Consider the following 21,199-nt stretch of genomic DNA (forward strand, 5'->3'; position numbering starts at 1 on the left):
GATGTGGGGTGCTTGAAAAAAAAAAAAACAGCACTGAAAGTACCTTTACATAGAGGTGAATGGGGGACTGTGTCATTACTGTAAATATATATGTATACGCTGCGGAATCTGTTGGCACTTTATAAATAAAGAATAATAATATACATATACATATACAGTATATATTTTTTTATTTTGCTGCCCAACGCTGCGTGATTTGCCCCCTCTGCTGTGCTAAGTGGATTGCCATGTCTGACGGCATGAGATCGAGGCTCCTATTGGAGCCTATAGAAGCATGATTTTGTAAGTGCTTGGGTTCCAGGCAATGCACCTGACGTGCAATACCAGCACACATTTACGTGCGCTGGTATTACTGAGTGGAGCTCAAATATCATGCTTACAAAAGCGAAATATTGTGCTCTGCTCGTAATCTAGGACAAAATGTTTAATGAATGAAAATTTAGCCAACACTGCAGTATTAAGGTTGCTTGAATAATTATTTATGTTGCTTGATTTTGTTGTAAAATACTACTGAAAATTGTTTATTCCAAGCTCCCTAGAAAAGGCGGCAGATGGCCGAACCTCTATTTACTACTCAGTGAATGGTTACAGCCTTCCTTGATTGGCCACAAACAACTATGTATGTTTAACTTTAAGACAGTGCTGGACAAATATGTTCAAAAATTAGGAGCCAGTAAGAATATTTAGGAGCCAGGCATATTTTTAGGAGCCAGACAGTTGGATTTGTATATAGATATATGGAGAATAAGCCAAAAAGTTAGGAGCCAGGGGTAAAATTCTAGGAGGCAGTGGCTCCCAGGTTCCTGGGTTTGTCGAGCCCTGCTTTAAAGTGAAGGTAAAGTTAAGTATATCTCACAATATACTAACACTTATCACCCAAATTGAATATGAGTTTCATTCATCACTTTTGGAAATTTTAATTATAAAGCAAGTTATTGGCGTTTTTACTCACAAGTTTTAGCTTGTGAAATTCAACCCGTAAAATATGTATTTTTTTCCCCTATGGTCACGTTTTATTGTAAGCCTATTGAAATGCTGGCCGTTAGGCGGCCGTCAAATAACGTCATCCACCTCTCATATGATATGCGCATGCGTTAGTCATCTGTTGGACTTCATGCCCCAGAAGCCTTTGTGGTTGCCGAGCCTCTGAGCTGACCTCAGAAATAGACGCTGACAGTTGCTCAGCACCATGCCGAGGGCACAGAGAGGCAACAAGTGATTTAAAAAGAAAAGTAGGAGGCGTGGTGAGCTAAGGGGAAAACGGCTAACAATTAAAAGCCCTGGGAATTTAGAGACAAGTGGCTGGGGATTTGTGAATATGTTACACATATGCGCATGCGCAGTGCGAGGGATCCTCGTGAACGCGCATTGTTGGCACATATAGAGCGGGTGGGACCGCTCTATATGCCATTGACACAGTAAAACAAGGAAATGGCTGTTGGGAGGAGTCAGGGACCAAACGGTAGGATAAAATAAAATGTATTTATTATATATTTATATAATCCTTTGGGGAAAATAGTTAGCGACTAAGTTATTTAGACTATGAGTATACATATTTGTAAAACTTTACCTTCACTTTAAGAGACATTATACTTTAGATTTTTCTTTGCATAAATGTTTTGTAGATGATCCATTTATATAGCCCATCTGGGTGTGTTTTTGTAAAAATGTATAGTTTTGTTTATTTTAAAATAACATTGTGCTGAATTTCAGACTCCTAATCAAGCCCCAATGTTTTAGATGTATACTGATGTATACAGACTTCAGACTGCTTCTGTTTGTATAATGGTTCTTTTCATATGCAGGGGAGGGGTTCTGCTATCAGCCCCTTTCAGTTGGTGTCCCGTGCTTATTTAATTAACAGTGTTAAATTGGGAGCTTCTAAGTAAGTTTTTAAAAGGTTTTACACTAGATTTTATATCAGTATCTGTGCATGTTATTCTTTATAGTAGTGTCTATTACATGCAGTTAAATGAAAATTGGTGTATACTGTCCCTTTAAAGGACCAGTAAATACAGTAGATTTGCATAATCAACAAATGAATGATAAAAAGACAATGCAACAGCACTTAGTCTGTACTTCAAATGAGTAGTAGATTTATTTTCTGGCAAATTTCAAAGTTATATATTCACTCCCCCCTGTATCATGTGATAGCCATCAGCCAATCACAAATGCATATAATATATTCTGTGAATTCTTGCACATGCTCAGTAGCAGCTGGTGACTCAAAAATTGTAAATATAAAAAGAGTGTGCACGTTTTGGTAATGGAAGTAAATTGGAAAGTTGTTTAAAATTGCTGCTCTATCATGAAAGTTTAATTTTGACTTTTAGTGTCCCCTTAATGCCTCAATTCCACTGCAAAAAAATCATAATAAATCCATAAAAAAGAACTTTTCAGATTTATCTCCAATATATGCTCCTGTTTCTCCCACTCAGGCTTTATTTGTACACAGCTTTGTTCAGGGCAGCTATAGAGGCTATGTAGTCTGGACTAATCAGTCTCTGGTTGCACATAGCAGAGCTGTGTAAAGAAAGAAATAAAAAAAAAACACCTGAGATGATGGGGCCTAATTAGTATCAAATACCGGGGGTAAGTACGCATTATTTACATAACCTTCGGCTAGATTACGAGTCTTGCGTTAGCCTTGAAAAGCAGTGTTAAGAGGTCCTAACGCTGCTTTCTCTTGTAAGGTGTATCCAGTCCACGGATTCATCTATTACTTGTGGGATATTCTCCTTCCCAACAGGAAGCTGCAAGAGGATCACCCACAGCAGAGCTGTCTATATAGCTCCTCCCCTAACTGCCACCTCCAGTCATTCTCTTGCAGCTCTCGACAAGAAAGAAAGTATCAAGAGAGATGTGGTGAATTAGTGTAGTTTATCTTCAATCAAAAGTTTGTTATTTTTAAACGGTACCGGCGTTGTACTGTTTATACCTCAGGCAGAAATTAGAAGAAGAGTTTTGCCTGAGGTTTTTGATGATCTTAGCAGGTTGTAACTAAGGTCCACTGCTGTTCTCACACATAACTGAAGAGTATGGGAAAACTTCAGCTGGGGGAACAGCCTGCAGAATTAACTGCTCTGAGGTATGTGCAGTATATTTTTTTCTAGAGAGATAAGGTCTAGAAAATGCTGACAGTGCCTGATATATTTAAGGTAAGCCTGATTGCAGTGATCTAATAAACGACTGGCATCATGCTTGCAGTAAAGAGTCATATTCATGTTACTTGCTCTTATGGCTTAGTATGTAAAACGTTTGCATGATATATAAAGAACGTTTTTTACTGAGGGTGATAAATCTTTATTTGGGGCCTAGTTTTCCACATGGCTGACTAGATTTCTCCTAGGAGTAGTTATTTATGGCCCTTTCACTTTGAGTGCATGGTGGGAGGGGCCTATTTTCACGCTCTAATTGTGCAGTAGTTTTTACATTCTGAGACATCCAGCTTCCCTGAAGGAGTCCCCTAACATATTGGACCTCTGTAAGGGGTTTTTGTGCCTACAAAAGTCGTTTTATGGGAAGGTAGGAGCCACAGTAGAGCTGTGGCAGTTTGCTTGTGACTGTTTTATAACGGTTTTACCGTTTTTTTGCTTCGTTTTTGAGCCTGAGGGGTTAATCATCCATTTGCAAGTGGGTGCAATGCTATTTTAGTCTATTATACACACTGTAAAAATTTCGTAGAGTTAAAGAGACACCGTACCCAAAAATTTTCTTTCGTGATTCAGATTGAGCATTAAATTTTAAGCAACTTTCTAATTTACTCCTATTATCAAATTTTCTTCATTCTCTTGGTATCTTTATTTGAAATGCAAGAATGTTAGTTTAGATGCCGGCCCATTTTTGGTGAACAACCTGGGTTGTTCTTGCTGATTGGTGGATAAATTCATCCACCAATAAAAAAGTGCTTTCCAGAGTACTGAAACCAAAAAAAAGCTTAGATGCCTTCTTTTTCAAATAATGATAGCAAGAGAACGAAGAAAAATTGATAATAGGAGTCAATTAGAAAGTTGCTTAAAATTGCATGCTCTTTCTGAATTACAAAAGAAAAAATTTGGGTACAGTGTCCCTTTAACTGCTTTTTTTCACTGTTTTGCAGTTTTTGTGTTTGTTTTTTTCCCTTAAAGGCACAGTACTGTTTTTTATATTCTGCTTTTTCACATTAATTAAAGTGTTTTCCAAGCTTGCTGGTCTCATTGCTAGTCTGTTAAACATGTCTGACATAGAGGAAACTCCTTGTTCATTATATTTAGAAGCCATTGTGGAACCCCCTCTTAGAATGTGTACCAAATGCACTGATCTTACTATAAGTTATAAAGACCATATTCTGGCTTTAAAAGATTTATCACCAGAGGAAATTGACAAGGGGGAAGTTATGCCGACTAACTCTCCCCACGTGTCAGAGCCTATAACTCCCGCTCAAGGGACGCCAAGTACATCTAGCGCGCCCATTGCGTATACTTTACAAGACATGGCGGCAGTTATGAATCATACCCTTACAGAGGTATTGTCCAAACTGCCAAGGTTACAAGGAAAGCGAGACAGCTCTGGGGCTAGAACAAATACAGAGCTCTCTGACGCTTTAGTAGCTATGTCTGATATACCCTCAACAATGTGCAGAAGCCGAAGCAGGAGAGCTTCTATCTGTGGGTGATTTTTCTGACTCAGGGAAGACACTTTAACCTGATTCTGATATGTCTACATTTAAATTTAAGCTTGAACACCTCTGCATGTTGCTCAGGGAGGTTTTAGCAACTCTGGATGACTGTGACGCCATTGTAGTCCCAGAGAAATTGTGTAAATTGGATAAATACTATGCAGTGCCTGTTTACACTGATGTTTTTTCAGAAATGATTACTAAGGAATGGGATAGACCAGGTGTACCGTTCTCTCCTCCTCCTGTTTTTAAAAAGATGTTTCCTATAGATGCCGCTACACGGGACATGTGGCAAACGGTCCCTAAGTTGGAGGGAGCAGTCTCTACCCTAGCGAAGTGTACAACTATCCCTGTCGAGGACAGTTGTGCTTTTCTAGATCCAATGGACAAAAAATTAGAGGGTTACCTTAAGAAATTTTTTATTCAACAAGGTTTTATTCTCCAGCCCCTTGCGTGCATTGCCCCTGTCACTGCTGCTGCGGCCTTCTGGTTTGAGTCTCTAGAAGAGGCTCTACAGGTAGAAACCCCATTGGATGATATCCTTGACAAGCTTAAAGCTCTTAAGCTAGCCAATTCATTTGTTTCTGATGCCGTTGTTCATTTAACCAAGCTAACGGCTAAAAACTCAGGTTTTGCTATTCAGGCGCGTAGGGCGCTATGGCTTAAATCCTGGTTAGCTGACGTTACTTCAAAGTCTAAGCTTCTCAACATTCCCTTCAAGGGGCAGACCCTATTCGGGACTGGACTGAAGGAGATCATTTCTGATATTACTGGAGGAAAAGGTCACGCCCTTCCTCAGGATAGGTCCAACAAATTAAGGACCAAACAGACTAATTTTCGTTCCTTTCGAAACTTCAAGAGTGGCGCAGCTTCAACTTCCTCTAATACAAAACAAGAGGAAAATTTTGCCCAGTCCAAGCCGGTCTGGAGACCTAACCAGGCTTGGAACAAAGGAAAGCAGGCCAAAAAACCTGCTGCTGCCTCTAAGACAGCATGAAAGATCAGCCCCCGATCCGGAAACTGATCTAGTAGGGGGCAGACTTTCTCTCTTCGCCCAGGCTTGGGCAAGAGATGTCCAGGATCCCTGGGCGTTGGAAATTGTGTCCCAGGGATGTCTTCTGGACTTCAAAGCTTCTTCCCCAAAAGGGAGATTTCATCTCTCACAATTATCTGCAAACCAGATAAAGAGAGAGGCATTCTTACATTGTGTTCAAGACCTCCTAGTTATGGGAGTGATCCACCCAGTTCCAAAGGAGGAACAGGGGCAAGGCTTTTATTCAAATCTGTTTGTAGTTCCTAAGAAAGAGGGAACTTTCAGACCAATCTTAGATCTCAAGATCCTAAACAAATTTCTCAGGGTCCCATCCTTCAAAATGGAGACTATTCGAACCATCCTACCTATGATCCAGGAGGGTCAATATATGACTACCGTGGACTTAAACCATGCTTATCTTCACATTCCGATACACAGAGATCATCATCGGTTTCTCAGGTTCGCCTTCCTAGACAGGCATTACCAGTTTGTGGCTCTTCCCTTCAGGTTAGCTACGGCACCAAGAATCTTTACGAAGGTTCTAGGGTCACTCCTAGCAGTCGTAAGGCCGCGGGGTATAGCAGTAGCCCCTTACCTAGACGACATTCTGATACAGGCGTCAAATTTTCAAATCGCCAGGTCCCATACGGACATTGTGCTGGCATTCCTGAGGTCTCATGGGTGGAAAGTGAACGAAGAAAAGAGTTCTCTATCCCCTCTCACAAGAGTTTCCTTCCTAGGAACTCTGATAGCTTTTGTAGAAATTAAGATTTACCTGACAGAGGCCAGGTTGTCAAAACTTCTAAATTCCTGCTGTGTTCTTTATTCTACTTCTCGCCCTTCAGTGGCTCAGTGTATGGAAGTAATCGGCTTAATGGTAGCGGCAATGGACATAGTGCTGTTTGCCCGCCTACATCTCAGACCGCTGCAACTCTGCATGCTCAGTCAGTGGAATGGGGATTACACAGATTTGTCCCCTCTACTAAATCTGGATCAAGAGACCAGAGATTCTCTTCTCTGGTGGCTATCTCGGGTCCATCTGTCCAAGGGTATGACCTTCCGCAGGCCAGATTGGACAATAGTAACGACAGATGCCAGCCTTCTGGGCTGGGGTGCAGTCTGGAATTCCCTGAAGGCTCAGGGCTCGTGGACTCAGGAGGAGGCACTCCTTCCGATAAACATTCTGGAACTAAGAGCGATATTCAATGCTCTTCAGGCTTGGCCTCAGCTTGCTGCGGTCAGGTTCATCAGATTTCAGTCGGACAATATCACGACTGTAGCCTACATCAACCATCAAGGGGGAACAAGGAGTAACCTAGCAATGTTGGTGGTTTCAAAAATAATTCTATGGGCAGAGGTTCACTCTTGCCATCTATCAGCTATCCATATCCCAGGACTGGATATCATGGCGTCTCGTCAGAACGCCAAGCTTCCTTGTTACGGATCCAGGTCCAGGGATCCAAAGGCAGCGCTGATAGATGCTCTAGCAGCGCCTTGGTCCTTCAACCTGGCTTATGTGTTTCCACCGTTTCCTCTGCTCCCTCGTCTGATTGCCAAGATCAAGCAGAAGAGAGCTTTGGTGATTTTGATAGCACCTGCGTGGCCACGCAGGACTTGGTATGCAGATCTGGTGGACATGTCATCCCTTCCACCATGGACTCTGCCGCTGAGGCAGGACCTTCTACTTCAGGGTCCTTTCAACCATCCAAATCTAATTTCTCTGCGTCTGACTGCTTGGAGATTGAACGCTTGATTTTATCAAAACGTGGTTTCTCCGAGTCGGTCATTGATACCTTAATTCAGGCTCGAAAGCCTGTCACCAGGAAAATCTATCATAAGATATGGTGTAAATATCTTCATTGGTGTGAATCCAAGGGTTACTCATGGAGTAAAGGGACAGATTTCTGCTCTGTCTATTCTTTTGCACAAGCGTCTTGCTTTAGTTAGAATCAAGCCTGTGTTTAAACCTGTTGCTCCGCCATGGAATTTAAATTTAGTTCTTAAAGTTCTTCAAGGGGTTCCGTTTGAACCTCTGCATTCCACAGATATCAAGCTTTTATCTTGGAAAGTTCTGTTTTTGGTAGCTATCTCTTCGGCTCAAAGAGTTTCAGAGTTATCTGCCTTACAGTGTGATTCCCCTTATCTGATCTTCCATGCTGATAAGGTAGTTTTGCGTACCAAACCTGGGTTTCTTCCTAAGGTGGTATCTAATAAGAATATCAATCAGGAGATTGTTGTTCCGTCACTGTGTCCTAATCCTTCTTCAAAGAAGGAACGTCTATTACATAATCTTGACGTGGTTCGTGCTTTAAAGTTTTATTTACAAGCTACTAAGGATTTTCGTCAAACATCGGCATTGTTTGTTGTCTACTCTGGACAGAGAAGAGGCCAAAAGGCTTCAGCAACTTCTCTTTCTTTCTGGTTAAGAAGTATAATCCGCTTAGCTTATGAGACTGCTGGCCAGCAGCCTCCTGAAAGAATTACAGCTCATTCCACTAGAGCGGTGGCTTCCACATGGGCTTTTAAAAATGAGGCTTCTGTTGAACAGATTTGTAAGGCGGCGACTTGGTCATCGCTTCATACTTTTTCTAAATTCTACAAATTTGATATTTTTGCTTCTTCGGAGGCTATTTTTGGGAGAAAGGTCTTACAGGCAGTGGTGCCTTCCTTTTAAGCGCCTGCCTTGTCCCTCCCTTCATCTGTCTCCTATAGCTTTGGTATTGGTATCCCACAAGTAATGGATGAATCCGTGGACTGGATACACCTTACAAGAGAAAACAAAATTTATGCTTACCTGATAAATTTATTTCTCTTGTGGTGTATCCAGTCCACGGCCCACCCTGTCATTTTAAGGCAGGTGTTTTTCATTTTTAAACTAATTACACCTACTCTTATCCCCCTAATAAAATAAAAAACCCCCCAAAATAAAAAAAAGCCCTACCCTACACTAAATTACAAATAGCCCTTAAAAGGGCCTTTTGCGGGGCATTGCCCCAAAGTAATCAGCTCTTTTATCTGTAAAAATAAAGTACAAATACCCCCCCCCCCAACATTAAAACCCACCACTCACACAACCAACCCTACTCTAAAACCCACCCAATCCCCCCTTAAAAAAACAACTAACCCCTTGAAGATCACCCTACTGTGAGACGTCTTCACCCAACCGGGCAGAAGTGGTCCTCTAGATGGGCAGAAGTCTTCATCCAGACGGCATCTTCTATCTTCATCCATCCGGCACGGAGCGGGTCCATCTTCAAGACATCCAACGTGGAGCATCCTCTTCATCCGGAGTATTCTTCCTAAATGACGGTACCTTTAAGTGACGTCATCCAAGATGGCGTCCCTTCAATTCCGATTGGCTGATAGAATTCTATTAGCCAATCGGAATTAAGGTAGAAAAAATCCTATTGGCTGATTGCATCAGCCAATAGGATTGAGATGTCATTCTATTGGCTGTTCCAATCAGCCAATAGAATGCGAGCTCAATCCTATTGGGCTTTTATCGTTAATTTTTTCTTTGTTGAAAGCTAAAACTAGGTAGACTCAAATATAAATTTCTAAGCCCTTAAAGACTGCCTCTTATCTAAATGCATTTGAAAAAATTTCACAGCTATAGGGTCATTAGTTCATGTGTGCTATATAGATAACATTGTGCTCACGCCCGTTGAGTGCATTGATTGGATAAAATGCAAATCTGTCAAAAGAACTGAAATAAGGGTACAGTCTGCAGAGGCTTAGATTCAAGGTATAAAGTATATTAATATAACTGTGTTAGTTATGCAAAAACTGGGGAATGGGTAATAAAGGTATTATCTATCTTTTTAAACAATAAAATTCTGGAGTAGACTGTCCCTTTAAGTCTGCCGGACAGATAGCTTAGCATGCTAAGGCACTGTGGCTGAGCTCTGTAGCAACCCAAGGGTTGCAGGTTCGATCCCCGGCGAGGTCCACTCAGCCTTTCATCCTTTCGAGGTAGATAAAATGAGCAGCGCCTTGAGACCCTTACGGTGATTAGCCGTGCTATACAGGTACCCAATACATACATACATACACTTGCAAACCAATTACTGAGCGGCAGTTGTGTCCTTTAAAGCAGATATGAATCTGTGCTAAACTGATATAAATTTTTCTTTTCAAAATGTATTTTTAGTAGCCCGGCACACCTTATGCCAATGGGTTAGTGCCTACCACAATATTTTAATTCCCTGTGAATCCTACAGCCCTCAACAGTTGATGAGTCAGAATGTACTTGATTCATATACAACAGTATTAAGCTTATTGGTAAGGTCTGGTTACACAGTTCCAGAGTGTCTTGTTAGTCTCAACATCTCAGCTTGTGCCCCCAAGGTTGTACGGTGTGTCGTGGATTCGTATAGACATTGTATAGGTTGATATATGGCTTCCTGTTGCAAATGTTCTCCAGATTACCTTTGTGCCACAGAGAGGCATTCCTTTTCCTCTTGTTTCGCTCCCTTCTTCTTTCCTCGCTTTACTCCTGAAAGGATGGCAAAGAGGAAAAGAGTCGTTGAGAGTGAATAGATGTTGGCTGTGATCTTTACACATCCTGGCAGCAGATCCCACATCTTGTATTAGCTGCACAAGTTGAACAGATGGAACAAATTGACAAAATCGTGTTCACTCACACTGTGCTCAAGATGCAGCTGAGATGCTATTTGAAGTCCAAAAGTTTAAGTATTTTTATTAGTGTCTGCACCTTTACATAATGGGCCTTCTATTTTAGCCTACAGCTTCTCTACAGTGCTGTATGAATGCAGTGTGTGCTTTTACCTCCACCAGTTCATGCTTTCCCAGCTTGGTTGTGCTCTGATAAATCATTTCTGTCTGGCTTATCTTCTGCTTGAATTAACTTTATAGCTGCTGATTTCAGTGATGCTAAAGAGACACAGGGAGAGACCAGATTTTTCCCTTGTATAAAAAGTCAGCATTTAAAAACCTTACAATCTGTATGAAACAATATGAAGTAAAAGCAAATAGAATCTTGCTGCCATCTACATCATTGTACTTTCCATTGATGCTTTTGGTTGTGAGGGACAACCCCCACAGCTAGTTAGCAATGCTTAAAGGGACAGTAACATCATTTTTATGTTGTATCTAAGAGAAGGCTTAACATGTAACTATGTGTAGTTTTTTTGTTTCCTTTTTTTTAATAACTCCCCCCCCCCCCAAATGATTCTGTTCTGGGAGAAAAAAACAATGTTGTACAGGTCCCAGACAGTACTATCTACTATGTGTTTAACCTCTTTGGAGTTGTTGTTAAATACATAACAGTAAATGATCACTTAAGTCAAAATTAAACTTTCATGATTCAAATAGAGCATGCAATTTTAAACAACTTTCCAATTTATTTCATTAACAAAATGTGCACAGTCTTTTTATATTTACACTTTTTAAGTCACCAGCTCCTACTGAGCATGTGCAATAATTTACAGTATATATGTATATGCATTTGTGATTGGCTGATGGCTGTCACATGATACAAGAGAAGTGGAAATAGACATAACTTTAACATTTGTCAGAAAAAATATACTCATTTGAATTTAAGTTCAGACTAAGGGGTCGATTTATCAAGCTGCGGCGAACAGGGGTGCACATACGCGCCCCTGTCCACTGCAGCTCGCCTCTGGCAGGCTGAATTCTACTGCCTGGATTCAGCATTGCACACAAGCCATATTTTGCACTTGCGTGCAATCCTGCCCCCTGCCCGCACACAGCCAATCACATGCGTGCAGGAGCCGTCAATATCCCCGGTCGGGCGAGGAGATTGAAATTCGCCACCTAAGAGGTGGCGAGAGGTTAGGGAAGCAGCGGTCTGATGACTGCTGCTTGTTAAATATGGACTGTAGGGTTCTCTTATGAGTTAGGGGTTGTAAATTGATCCCTAAGTGTTATTGCATTGTCTTTTTATCATGCATTTGTTGATTATGCAAATCTCTATTTACTGGTCCTTTAAAATGAATTATGAGTATGTATTTTTTTTTTTACTTCAATGGCCCTTTAAATAGTGTTCTTTCACATGCATGTTTTATGTTAATGTGTCTTTAATAGTGAACACAAAAACTTAAAAAAGACTTATTTAGCTTAAGATCTTTCTTTCCCACTGTTATGCAAACAAAAAATGTTCTTACAGTAAGATTAATATCTTTCGTGCCCCTGTTTATTTTAGTTAAAAACAAATTAATAAAAAATTTATAAAAAATGTACACACATATATTGTACAAAGTGCTAGTGCTATTCCAGGACTAGTGAAAAGCCCTTTTAATATTGATAAGTATTATCACGTTAAAGGGACATAAAAACCCAATTTTTTATCTTATGACAGAGCATACAATTTTAAACTGAGAGCTAGCTGAGCACATCGGGTGAGCCACTGACAAGAGTCTTATATCTGCAGCCACCAATCAAGTGCTAGCCCCCAGTTATGCATTGTTGCTCCTGAGCATCAACAAGGGATACCAAGAGAACAAATCAGATTAGAAATTAAAAGTAAATTGGAAAGGGTTAAAAAAGAGCATGACATTTTTTTAATTTTTATCTAAATCATGAAAATTAAATTTTGACTTTATTTTCTCCTTTAAGTACTCCAAAAAGTTAGAAGTCAGATGGCAACATTTTAGGAGCTGGGGTTCCCTGGCTTACATTACATATTGAAGGAACAGTCTAGTACAAAACAAACTTTCATTATTCAGATAGGGCATGTAATTTCAAACAATTTTCCAATTTACTTTTATCACCAATTTTGCTTTGTTGTCTTGGTATTCTTAGTTGAAAGCTAAATCTAGGAGGTTCATATGCTAATTTCTAAGCCTTTGAAGGCCGCCTCTTAGCTCAGGGCATTTTGACAGTTTTTCACCACTAGAGGGCGTTACTTCATGTGTTTCATATAGATAACACTGTGCTCACGCACGTGGAGTTCCTAGGAGCCCGCACTGATTGGCTAAAATGCAAGTCTGTCAAAAGAACTGAAATAAGGGGCAGTTTGCAGAGGCTTAGATACAAGATAATCACAGAGGTAAAAATTATATTAATATAACTGTGGTGGTTATGCAAAACTAGGGAATGGGTAATAAAGGTATTATCTATCTTTTAAAACAATAAATATTCTGGTGTAGACTGTCCATTTAAGCCCAGCTTTAAAGGGAAGTTCAAAATGTTTATTTTGTTAAAATTTGCAGGGTTTTGCAAATCCAGATCTGTCCAGATACATAACTCCTTGAAATATGAAGTATGTTTACCTGGTCTTCTTTGCTTTGGCCATTCAGAGGCCATGATGTAAATTACCGTTTTGTTCTGAGCTTAGCAATTACTAGACATGTACATTTGGATCTTTCATTAGGATCCAAATGTGGAAGAAGCCGGACGCTCGTGGCATTCAACTCTTTTTGGAGCTGGATTTATTCTTGTGAAAGTTCAACACACTAAAATCTGGATTTGCACTGATCTTCACAAGAATAAATCCAGCTCTGAAAAGAGACCAATGTCACACGCTGCTGCATTATTCCTCAATTCTGATCCCAACGAAGGATCCAAATGTCTAGCAATTACATTGTAGCATGTTACACTGTCATCCCAACTGTCTGGAATGAAGTGGCAAAAGTATATTTATCATCATAGGTAAATTACAAGAAAGGCACGCAAAATTAATAAATTCTCTATACTGCATTGCTTCGTGCTAGACTTGATTAAATGTGAGTGGGATTTCATTTAGAGTTTAAAGTCCCTGTTAATCTATAGAGCCCAATACTTATAAAATACAAAAGTTCAATATACCTAACAACTGACAGTTAAGGATGTGTTCTATAACATTTTAATATTTAATTTTTTGAAATCTGTGACCATTTTGTTTAGCTCTGTCTTTCCTCCCCTCTCTTTAGGGTTGCAAGATACTTTTGATCGTGAGTGGGAAGCTGGCAAAATTACTTACTACAATTACAGAAATGGTTCAGATAATGCAGTTCTTGCCTACAAACTTCTAGTACATACTGGCAACCGGGATTATCCCATCAACATCAATCAGGTAAAATGCTGCTCTGTAACACATACCACAGCATTTGCTTTACTTTTTCTCTTTTTTTTTTCTTAATTATTGAAAAATATTTGGTCTAGATTACAAGTTGCGGTTAAAGTTAACTTACGCTCATATACAAGTTGAAAGTAAACATGCACCACCAAGCACAATCTAAATTTGTGCTTGTCTGGTTGGCTCGAGTGAAGACCTCACGTAAAGGGTTAGGACTTTATAAAAAGTTGCACCAAACACAACATAAGTACATTAAAATAACACACTTTAGAGCCATTTCCACTCAAATGCCTTAATTTTTCCTTCATGATTCAGATAGAGGATACAATTTTAAACAATTTTCTAATTTACTTCTATTATCTAATTTGTTTCATTCTCTTGGTATCATTTATTGAAGGAGCAGCAATGCACTAATGGTTTCTAACTGAACACATGTGTGAGCCAATGACAATCAGTATATATATATATATATATATATATATATATGCAGCCACCAATCAACAGCTAGAACCTATGTTCTCTGCTGCTCCTGAGCTTGCCTAGATAAACCTTTCAGCAAAAGATAACAACTGTAGGATGCAAATTAATTAAATAATAGAAGTTAATTGTAAAGTTGTTTAGAAGTTTAGAATTGCATTCTCTATCTGAATCATGAAAGAAACATTTGAGGTTTCATGTCCCTTTAAACCTTCGAAACATTTTTTTATTCAGTAACATCTAATAATGTGTTTTACTGTTTATTTACTGTAAATATTTTACACTTCAATGTTCTTCACTTCGTAATTTTAAATATATATTGCTATATATATATATATATATATATATATATATATATATATATACGGTATCTGTATATATACCTATATATATTCAGAACTTCATTACTATAATATTTTTTTGGGAAGCACCCTGGATTAGATATTGGATCAGTGAGTGCTGGTCTCTCTCTCTCTCTCTCTTGCTCTCACTCTCTCGTTCTCTCTCACTCTCTCGCTGTCTCATAAAAAGAACAATTTTCTTCTATGTGAAGAAATTTGTAATGTAAAATATTACATTACACTTGGTGAAAAGTGGTTGAGTTAGCGCGCAAGCAATAGGGGAGCGAAGTCTGTGAGGAAAAGAAGTTAGCGCGGACAATGTATCCAAAGTACAGAGGTTAGAACGCATCGGATTTTGTTCGCATGCAAACGGTTTACTTTCAACTTGTAATATGCGCTCTAACTCACTTGCATTACAAGTTTACTTTCAGTGGTATTAGCACTCAAGTCCCTTTATTGGGTCTCTAGAATGCACACTGATATATCTTAACACAGCCTATTATGAATCATTAATTCTCAACAAACTATTTTTGTGTTATTTACTATTTACTAAAATAGTGCTAACTTTTACTAGAATCATTGTTGATAATAGAATATATATTGCAAAAATCATTCTATTAAAAAATTAAAATGCCCTAGTGCACATTATAGTTTTGGCAATTAACCTTTGTGCATCAAATATTTAAAAGTTCTGGAAAATGCTGAAGGCACTTCTGCTGCCAAGCATTTGGGAAGAGCAGGTAGTTTACTGAAAAATGACCAGGCTTGTGAAGTAAACACCATTACCATAGTATCCACTTTCTCTTCTTGGGTCCATAGCTATTCCAGTCATCAAGATATTTGAACATTCCTTTTGCCCTGTGAGAATTAAAGATCTTCTCAATGACAAACTCCTCAAAGGTCTTGAGATCCACAAGTCTCATTCAACCAATTCTGATAGAAAACAACATAGAAATAGCAATCTTCATCGGTGAAACATGTAAGGAGTTTGGATCCTCATATCAAGAGACACCTATTATTCAAATTAAACATCACTGAGTTTCTCAGTAATCTTGAAGGGTTCCCGATAACAAGTGCCAAAAGTATCACCAGTTTTCAATGTGTTTGTAACTTTCATACCTGCTGATCGCCCTAGCCGCTTAAGTCAAGGTAAGATGGGCAGCAACATGTTTAGGATTATATCCAAATTATATGAACTGTCTACAGTAAATTTATATTTACTCTACTAGAGGAGATTGCACGGGTCAGAACTTCAAGAAGCTATCATAGCACTTGGATGGCCTTATTAAAGAACTGGCAACTCTATTTAAGGTTTTTGGTTTACTAGTTTGGTGAGAACTTGAGTTTGGTGGGTTGGGGAGCTTGACCAGAGGCGTCAGATGAAGACAAACCCTTTTGAGAAGGATCTTGATTTAGCATAATTTTTTAACCCATCTGGGTATGAGATTTATATTTCTGAGGTACAGTGTGGGGCAGCTTGTTCTTATATTCTTTTAAGCAAGGTCATGAAGAGAAGCCATACACTTTACCTCTGCTGGATCCATAGATGGCCTTTGCAATATGTTAAGATGAATGTGTAAGTTGTTCTTGTAAATTAATCTTGACTAGTACCTCAGTGCAATTGTTTGTGTGCGCTGATAAAAGCATAGCTGTTGTAACAGTCACTGTCAACCTTTAGTTGCTCCCTTGAATTACTTAATGCACTGGAACTTGAATGATGAACAACACCCTCCATGTATGTTAATGTCAATGCTCTGTTACCTTGAGGTAGGAATAGACTACAGTTAGAGTCAGGAACTGGCGAGGCCAGTAACATGTTATTTGGAGACAATAAAGGCCAGGTGAGCAATGTATTATCCTATGGAAAGTGCCTTGAACTATATATGATGTCATACCTCCTTAGTTGGTGACACAGTATCTTTAAATCTTTTACTAACCTTGCATGAGCATGCAACGTAGTGGAGAATTAGGTCAGCATAGTAATTGCCTAAGTAATCACAAAGGGCCGCATACTTAAGAAGGATAAAGATGCTTCCAGGACACCAGAGGACTAGGTTAGGTGCTGGAGGAGGGAATGCATTAGAAAATCAATAAAAATAAACATTTGTGTATATATTAGCATGGTTTGTAAATGAGGTTTAGTATAATGTTAAATGTAATTGCATTGAATTATTGTATTTTAAATACATCTAGTTTTCTTTCTATTTTTTCCACATTTCTATGTTCCTGTTCTTAATAGAAAAAAAATTTCCCTTCATACTGGTGGAGGTGTGCAACTGTTCACCAATAGAGCCATGGAAGTTGTCTTTATAAGCCAGTAATCTATCAAGGAGGATAAGATAAATATACTGAAAATGTTTGCAAGTGATTTAGTAGCCCTGTATGTTTAACAGAAAGAAAGAGTTGAATGTAGTATGGATAGCTATCTGAGGAATGTGCATAGCATTGGGAAGTTTTACACATAACGTGATGTTTTGTACACCATTTATGTTTGTGTTACATGAGTTGCCAGTAGTTCTGTACCAGAATTTTCCTCCATTCTTCTTGTAAAACTGCTGCCGGGGCGTGGATAGAAGAACAAGGTCTTGAAGGCTGTGATTGGATTCAGCATTCCAGCTTGTCCCACAGATGTTCTTTTGGATTTTGATTCCCATTCAAACAGATGGACATCATTGACAAACCTTGCAGTTTTTAAGGTGCACAATCTTGCTGAAACTTGCAGGGATCTGTGCCTATGTACTGCCACAGGACAGTTAGTGCTGACTTATCCAGAATGTCTTGGTTCTTACTTGTTGGCCATTAAGCTGGAGGGCACCATAACCAAAGGACCAAGTCCTACCAAGCAGAATCAACCCCACATAATCATAAATCATTCTCCTATTTTTACGGTAGGGACAATGCAGTACTTCTGTGCAGGTTTGCCAAGTAAACCCAACACCGAAATGTGTCCATCAGAATGAAAGAGTGGGTAATGTAATTCATCACTTCATAAGATGTTCTTCCACTGTTCTCTTGTTCTTGAAATGTGAGCAAGGCCACACTGCACTGCTGACCCAGCATGGGTATGCAGTTTCAACAAATTATCCTGGTCATATAGCTGTTCTAGTGGCTTTTGTCTTTGCTGGTCAAGGCTGTGGAAAAGAGCATTCATGACTTCTACACATTACGCAGTAAATGTGCTTTGACATGATCACTTACTCTCCAGATTGCAGCGTCACTATATTGGCACCCTATGCTTCCGATCAGACAAAACATCTGCAACAGTGGAGTTTGGTAAACTTACAAGAGCAGCCATCCTACTCACTGATTGCTTATTCACATGGCATACTCGCATCATGTGATTTTTAAAGTCTATCAGTTCAGCTATGTGTGCCATAGTAGCTTTTATTGCTGTCCATCAGACATTCCTCTTTATATACAGCACCCAACACACCCGTGAGTGCGCATCTGGTATATTCAAATACACATTTTATGCATACGTGAAGGTGCCTGAATACTTTGGCTATTGTGTATATTTATGTGTGTGCTTATACTTGTGGGTTATGGCACTAGCCACCAAAAGAGGTGTGGAAGTTTTCTTCATCAGCCAATGAGCTTTTATCCCACAAACCAGTATTGCACAAGCATGCAATTTATTTTAGCTTCAAATTCAAAATAAACAACTTTATTTCTGCAAAACATATGTAACGTGTTTAAATGGTGCTCCTTCATATCATAAATAAGAGTTTAACAATTGCCATGAACTTTGTGGGAGTTTAAGGAAAGGGTCTGTATGTCTGACTTAAATAGCAGTGGCCATTTAGGAAAACAAATAGGTCATGGAAGGAAACTCATAGCAAAATTTATACAGATGTTTTATTTTTTATTGCTCTCCTTCATTTACTGGGTGGCATTTCCTTCAGTGTTAACAACGAAGGTTAACTGCACCCAGACGTGCAGAGGGATGTTTGCCAGGTTTCTTTTTCTTTCTTTTCTTTTTTTTTCCTCATTTTGTTTCTTTAAAATGGTTCTCCAACTTTGTAGCCCCTCCCAGCACACCCACCCCCAGCAGTAGACATTTGTTCAGCAGGCTGATCCATCAGGAGGGGTTGTTTGGATGTTAGAATGGAACAAGATTGCTAGTGTAATTACGAGAGGAAGGGAGAAAAAAAAGTTTTGTTTTTGTTAGATAGGGAGTCATATTTCTTTGGAATGCAGCAACTGTTTACCCCTTACCATTCCATTCAGTTGAAGTGTAATTAAAAAAGCAGAGATGTTTATCATTTTATGTTTAAGAAAACAAATCAATATCATATGGTTCTGGCTCTTAACTTTTAAACACTTATATCGCTTATTCTAAAGAGAGCAACCAAAACTTGTGGAAAGATGCCGTTATGAGGCAAATGAAGTCATTCTGATTAACTGACACATCTATAGTAATGTCCTGCTACATTTGCTAAATAATTACATTGTTTTTAAAAAAATATATAATTTCTCATCTTTAATACACAGTACTTACTGTAAAAATGTAAGAAACATTTAGGTGGTATTTATGAGCATTAAGAAACTTGTTATTTTCTACTACATACAATATATTTCGTAAAAAAAAAAAAAGAGGAGGAATTAACATTGGAGTATTGTGCCTGGACATTCCTGAACTGAATGTTTAAGGCATTCTAAAGCCTTATATCTGGCTTGATACCATGATATGATTTTGACGTAAACATTTTTTAAAATTTGAATTATTACTTTTATAACATAAATTGTGATTTTGATTGTTAGCAGCAATTTGTGGCAGCTTAAGTTTTTCACTATATTTTGCAGTTGACTAAACAGCGCTTGGTGGATGCAGATGGGATCATTCATCCAAATGCTTTTTACGTCTACTTAACGGCTTGGGTGAGTAATGACCCAGTTGCCTATGCTGCTTCCCAAGCCAACATCCGGCCCCATCCTCCAGAATGGCTCCACGACAAAGCAGACTCCATGCCTGACACCAGGACAAGCAGTAAGTAGGACTTTGCCTCCGGCCCTAGAATGTTTATGAACCGTTTCCTCCAGTCCAGCTCTGCTTTTGGATGACATTGTGCAGACCTATCACACTGCCTCTAAAGACCAGTGTACTTTTATTTAACAACAGTTTTATAGTTAAAAATCCAGTTGGGAAAAGAAAAAAAAAAACTTCTATGGTTTATGCAATGTGACTGTGTCACTGAAGAATAATGATCATTATTATAGCCAGGTGTAGATATTTCTTTCTTTAAGGGACATTAGAACTGGTTTGCATAAAAGGGAAGTTAATTTAAAGCTGTTCAGATTGATATTGTAAAATTGCAGGGAATTCTTGATTTGCACAGCTAATAGGCACAAGTCCCACCACAGGTTTATTGGTGCACAAGGGCATGGTTCCACAAAGCTAGTTTTATTAAGCATCAATACATTTATAATACCCCATTTTAGATGCAAACAATGACTTTTATATCCTTTCAGCAATTAAAACAGGTAGCAGACTAATCATTTCTTAGCACCTTAAACATAGCACTGTAGTTTCCATGTATTTTTAGGAAACAGGATATTATTATAGTTTGCGATTAACATTTTAAGGCTGGATGCCTGGAAATGTGGTTTTGTAGTTATTTTATAGGAAATATCACACATTCTGCTTTTGTTTATTTATCTCTCCCAAATTACCCTCCACTAATCCTTTCTGTCAGTACTGTGTGATATCCCAAGCCTGTCTTCCTTGTAGGGTGATTCCAGGTGGATTTGATAACTAATCACACCTGGGCAATTTAGTTTAAAGGTCCAAAGTGGGGGACATTGATGGGGAGCTAATATTGCTTAACTCTTGGGAATGCAATTGCAGGGGAAAAAATGTACTTTAATGTAACTGAACCCTAGAGCTTAATGGCAGCCAGCCAAGTCTTGTCTTAATGAAAATTTATAGTTGAGATTATAATAGGGCAAATCATGTTTAGCAAGTCAACTGAATGACCCTGCAGGGTCCAGAACACACAGCGACAGTAACTGAATGCTAGCTATACAGTTGAGTGATTTTTTTTTTGTGGTAAATCTAGTGTTACATGATAAAGTAAGCATGAAAAATCTAAGTTCCCGGAATTTTAGGTGATCATATGTTCAAAATTTCCTCAAACAGAGACCTTTTCATGTTCCTAGATAAGTGCATTTATTAAGTGAGTGTCAAAGGTCTTTTCCTAACTAAATGTCACAGGAATATTTAATGTGCAAATTTAAGAGAGTTCTCAGCAAAATTTACATTTTTTTATTGCACTAAAGCATGATTTGCTAAAATATTATTAGGTGTATTAGAGGCATAACATTTATTTTATATATAATCTGCTGCCCCTAACACCGCCGACCCCTATATTATATTTATTAACCCCTAATCTGCCCCCCACAACGTCGCCTCCACCTGCCTACACTTATTAACCCCTAATCTGCCGAGCGGACCGCACCGCTATTATAATAAAGTTATTAACCCCTAATCCGCCTCACTAACCATATAATAAATAGTATTAACCCCTAATCTGCCCTCCCTAACATCGCCGACACCTAACTTCAAACATTAACCCCTAATCTGCCGACTGGAGCTCACCGCTATTCTAATAAATGTATTAACCCCTAAAGCTAAGTCTAACCCTAACACTAACACC

The 21,199-nt window shown here is 38.9% G+C and overlaps 1 protein-coding gene across 1 annotated transcript in view; it reads left to right on the forward strand.

Annotated features, from left to right (window-relative positions):
• PTCH1 (patched 1) overlaps positions 1-21,199 on the forward strand; it is a 154,275-nt gene that overhangs the window by 89,673 nt on the left and 43,403 nt on the right. The window contains exons 16-17 of the mRNA XM_053702419.1: positions 13,583-13,725; positions 19,350-19,533. Coding sequence (XP_053558394.1) covers positions 13,583-13,725; positions 19,350-19,533 — 327 coding nt within the window. The remainder of the gene's footprint in view (positions 1-13,582; positions 13,726-19,349; positions 19,534-21,199) is intronic.

The sequence above is a fragment of the Bombina bombina genome, chromosome 2 (genome assembly GCF_027579735.1).
Source record: "Bombina bombina isolate aBomBom1 chromosome 2, aBomBom1.pri, whole genome shotgun sequence".
In the NCBI taxonomy this organism is placed as follows: Eukaryota; Metazoa; Chordata; class Amphibia; order Anura; family Bombinatoridae; genus Bombina; species Bombina bombina.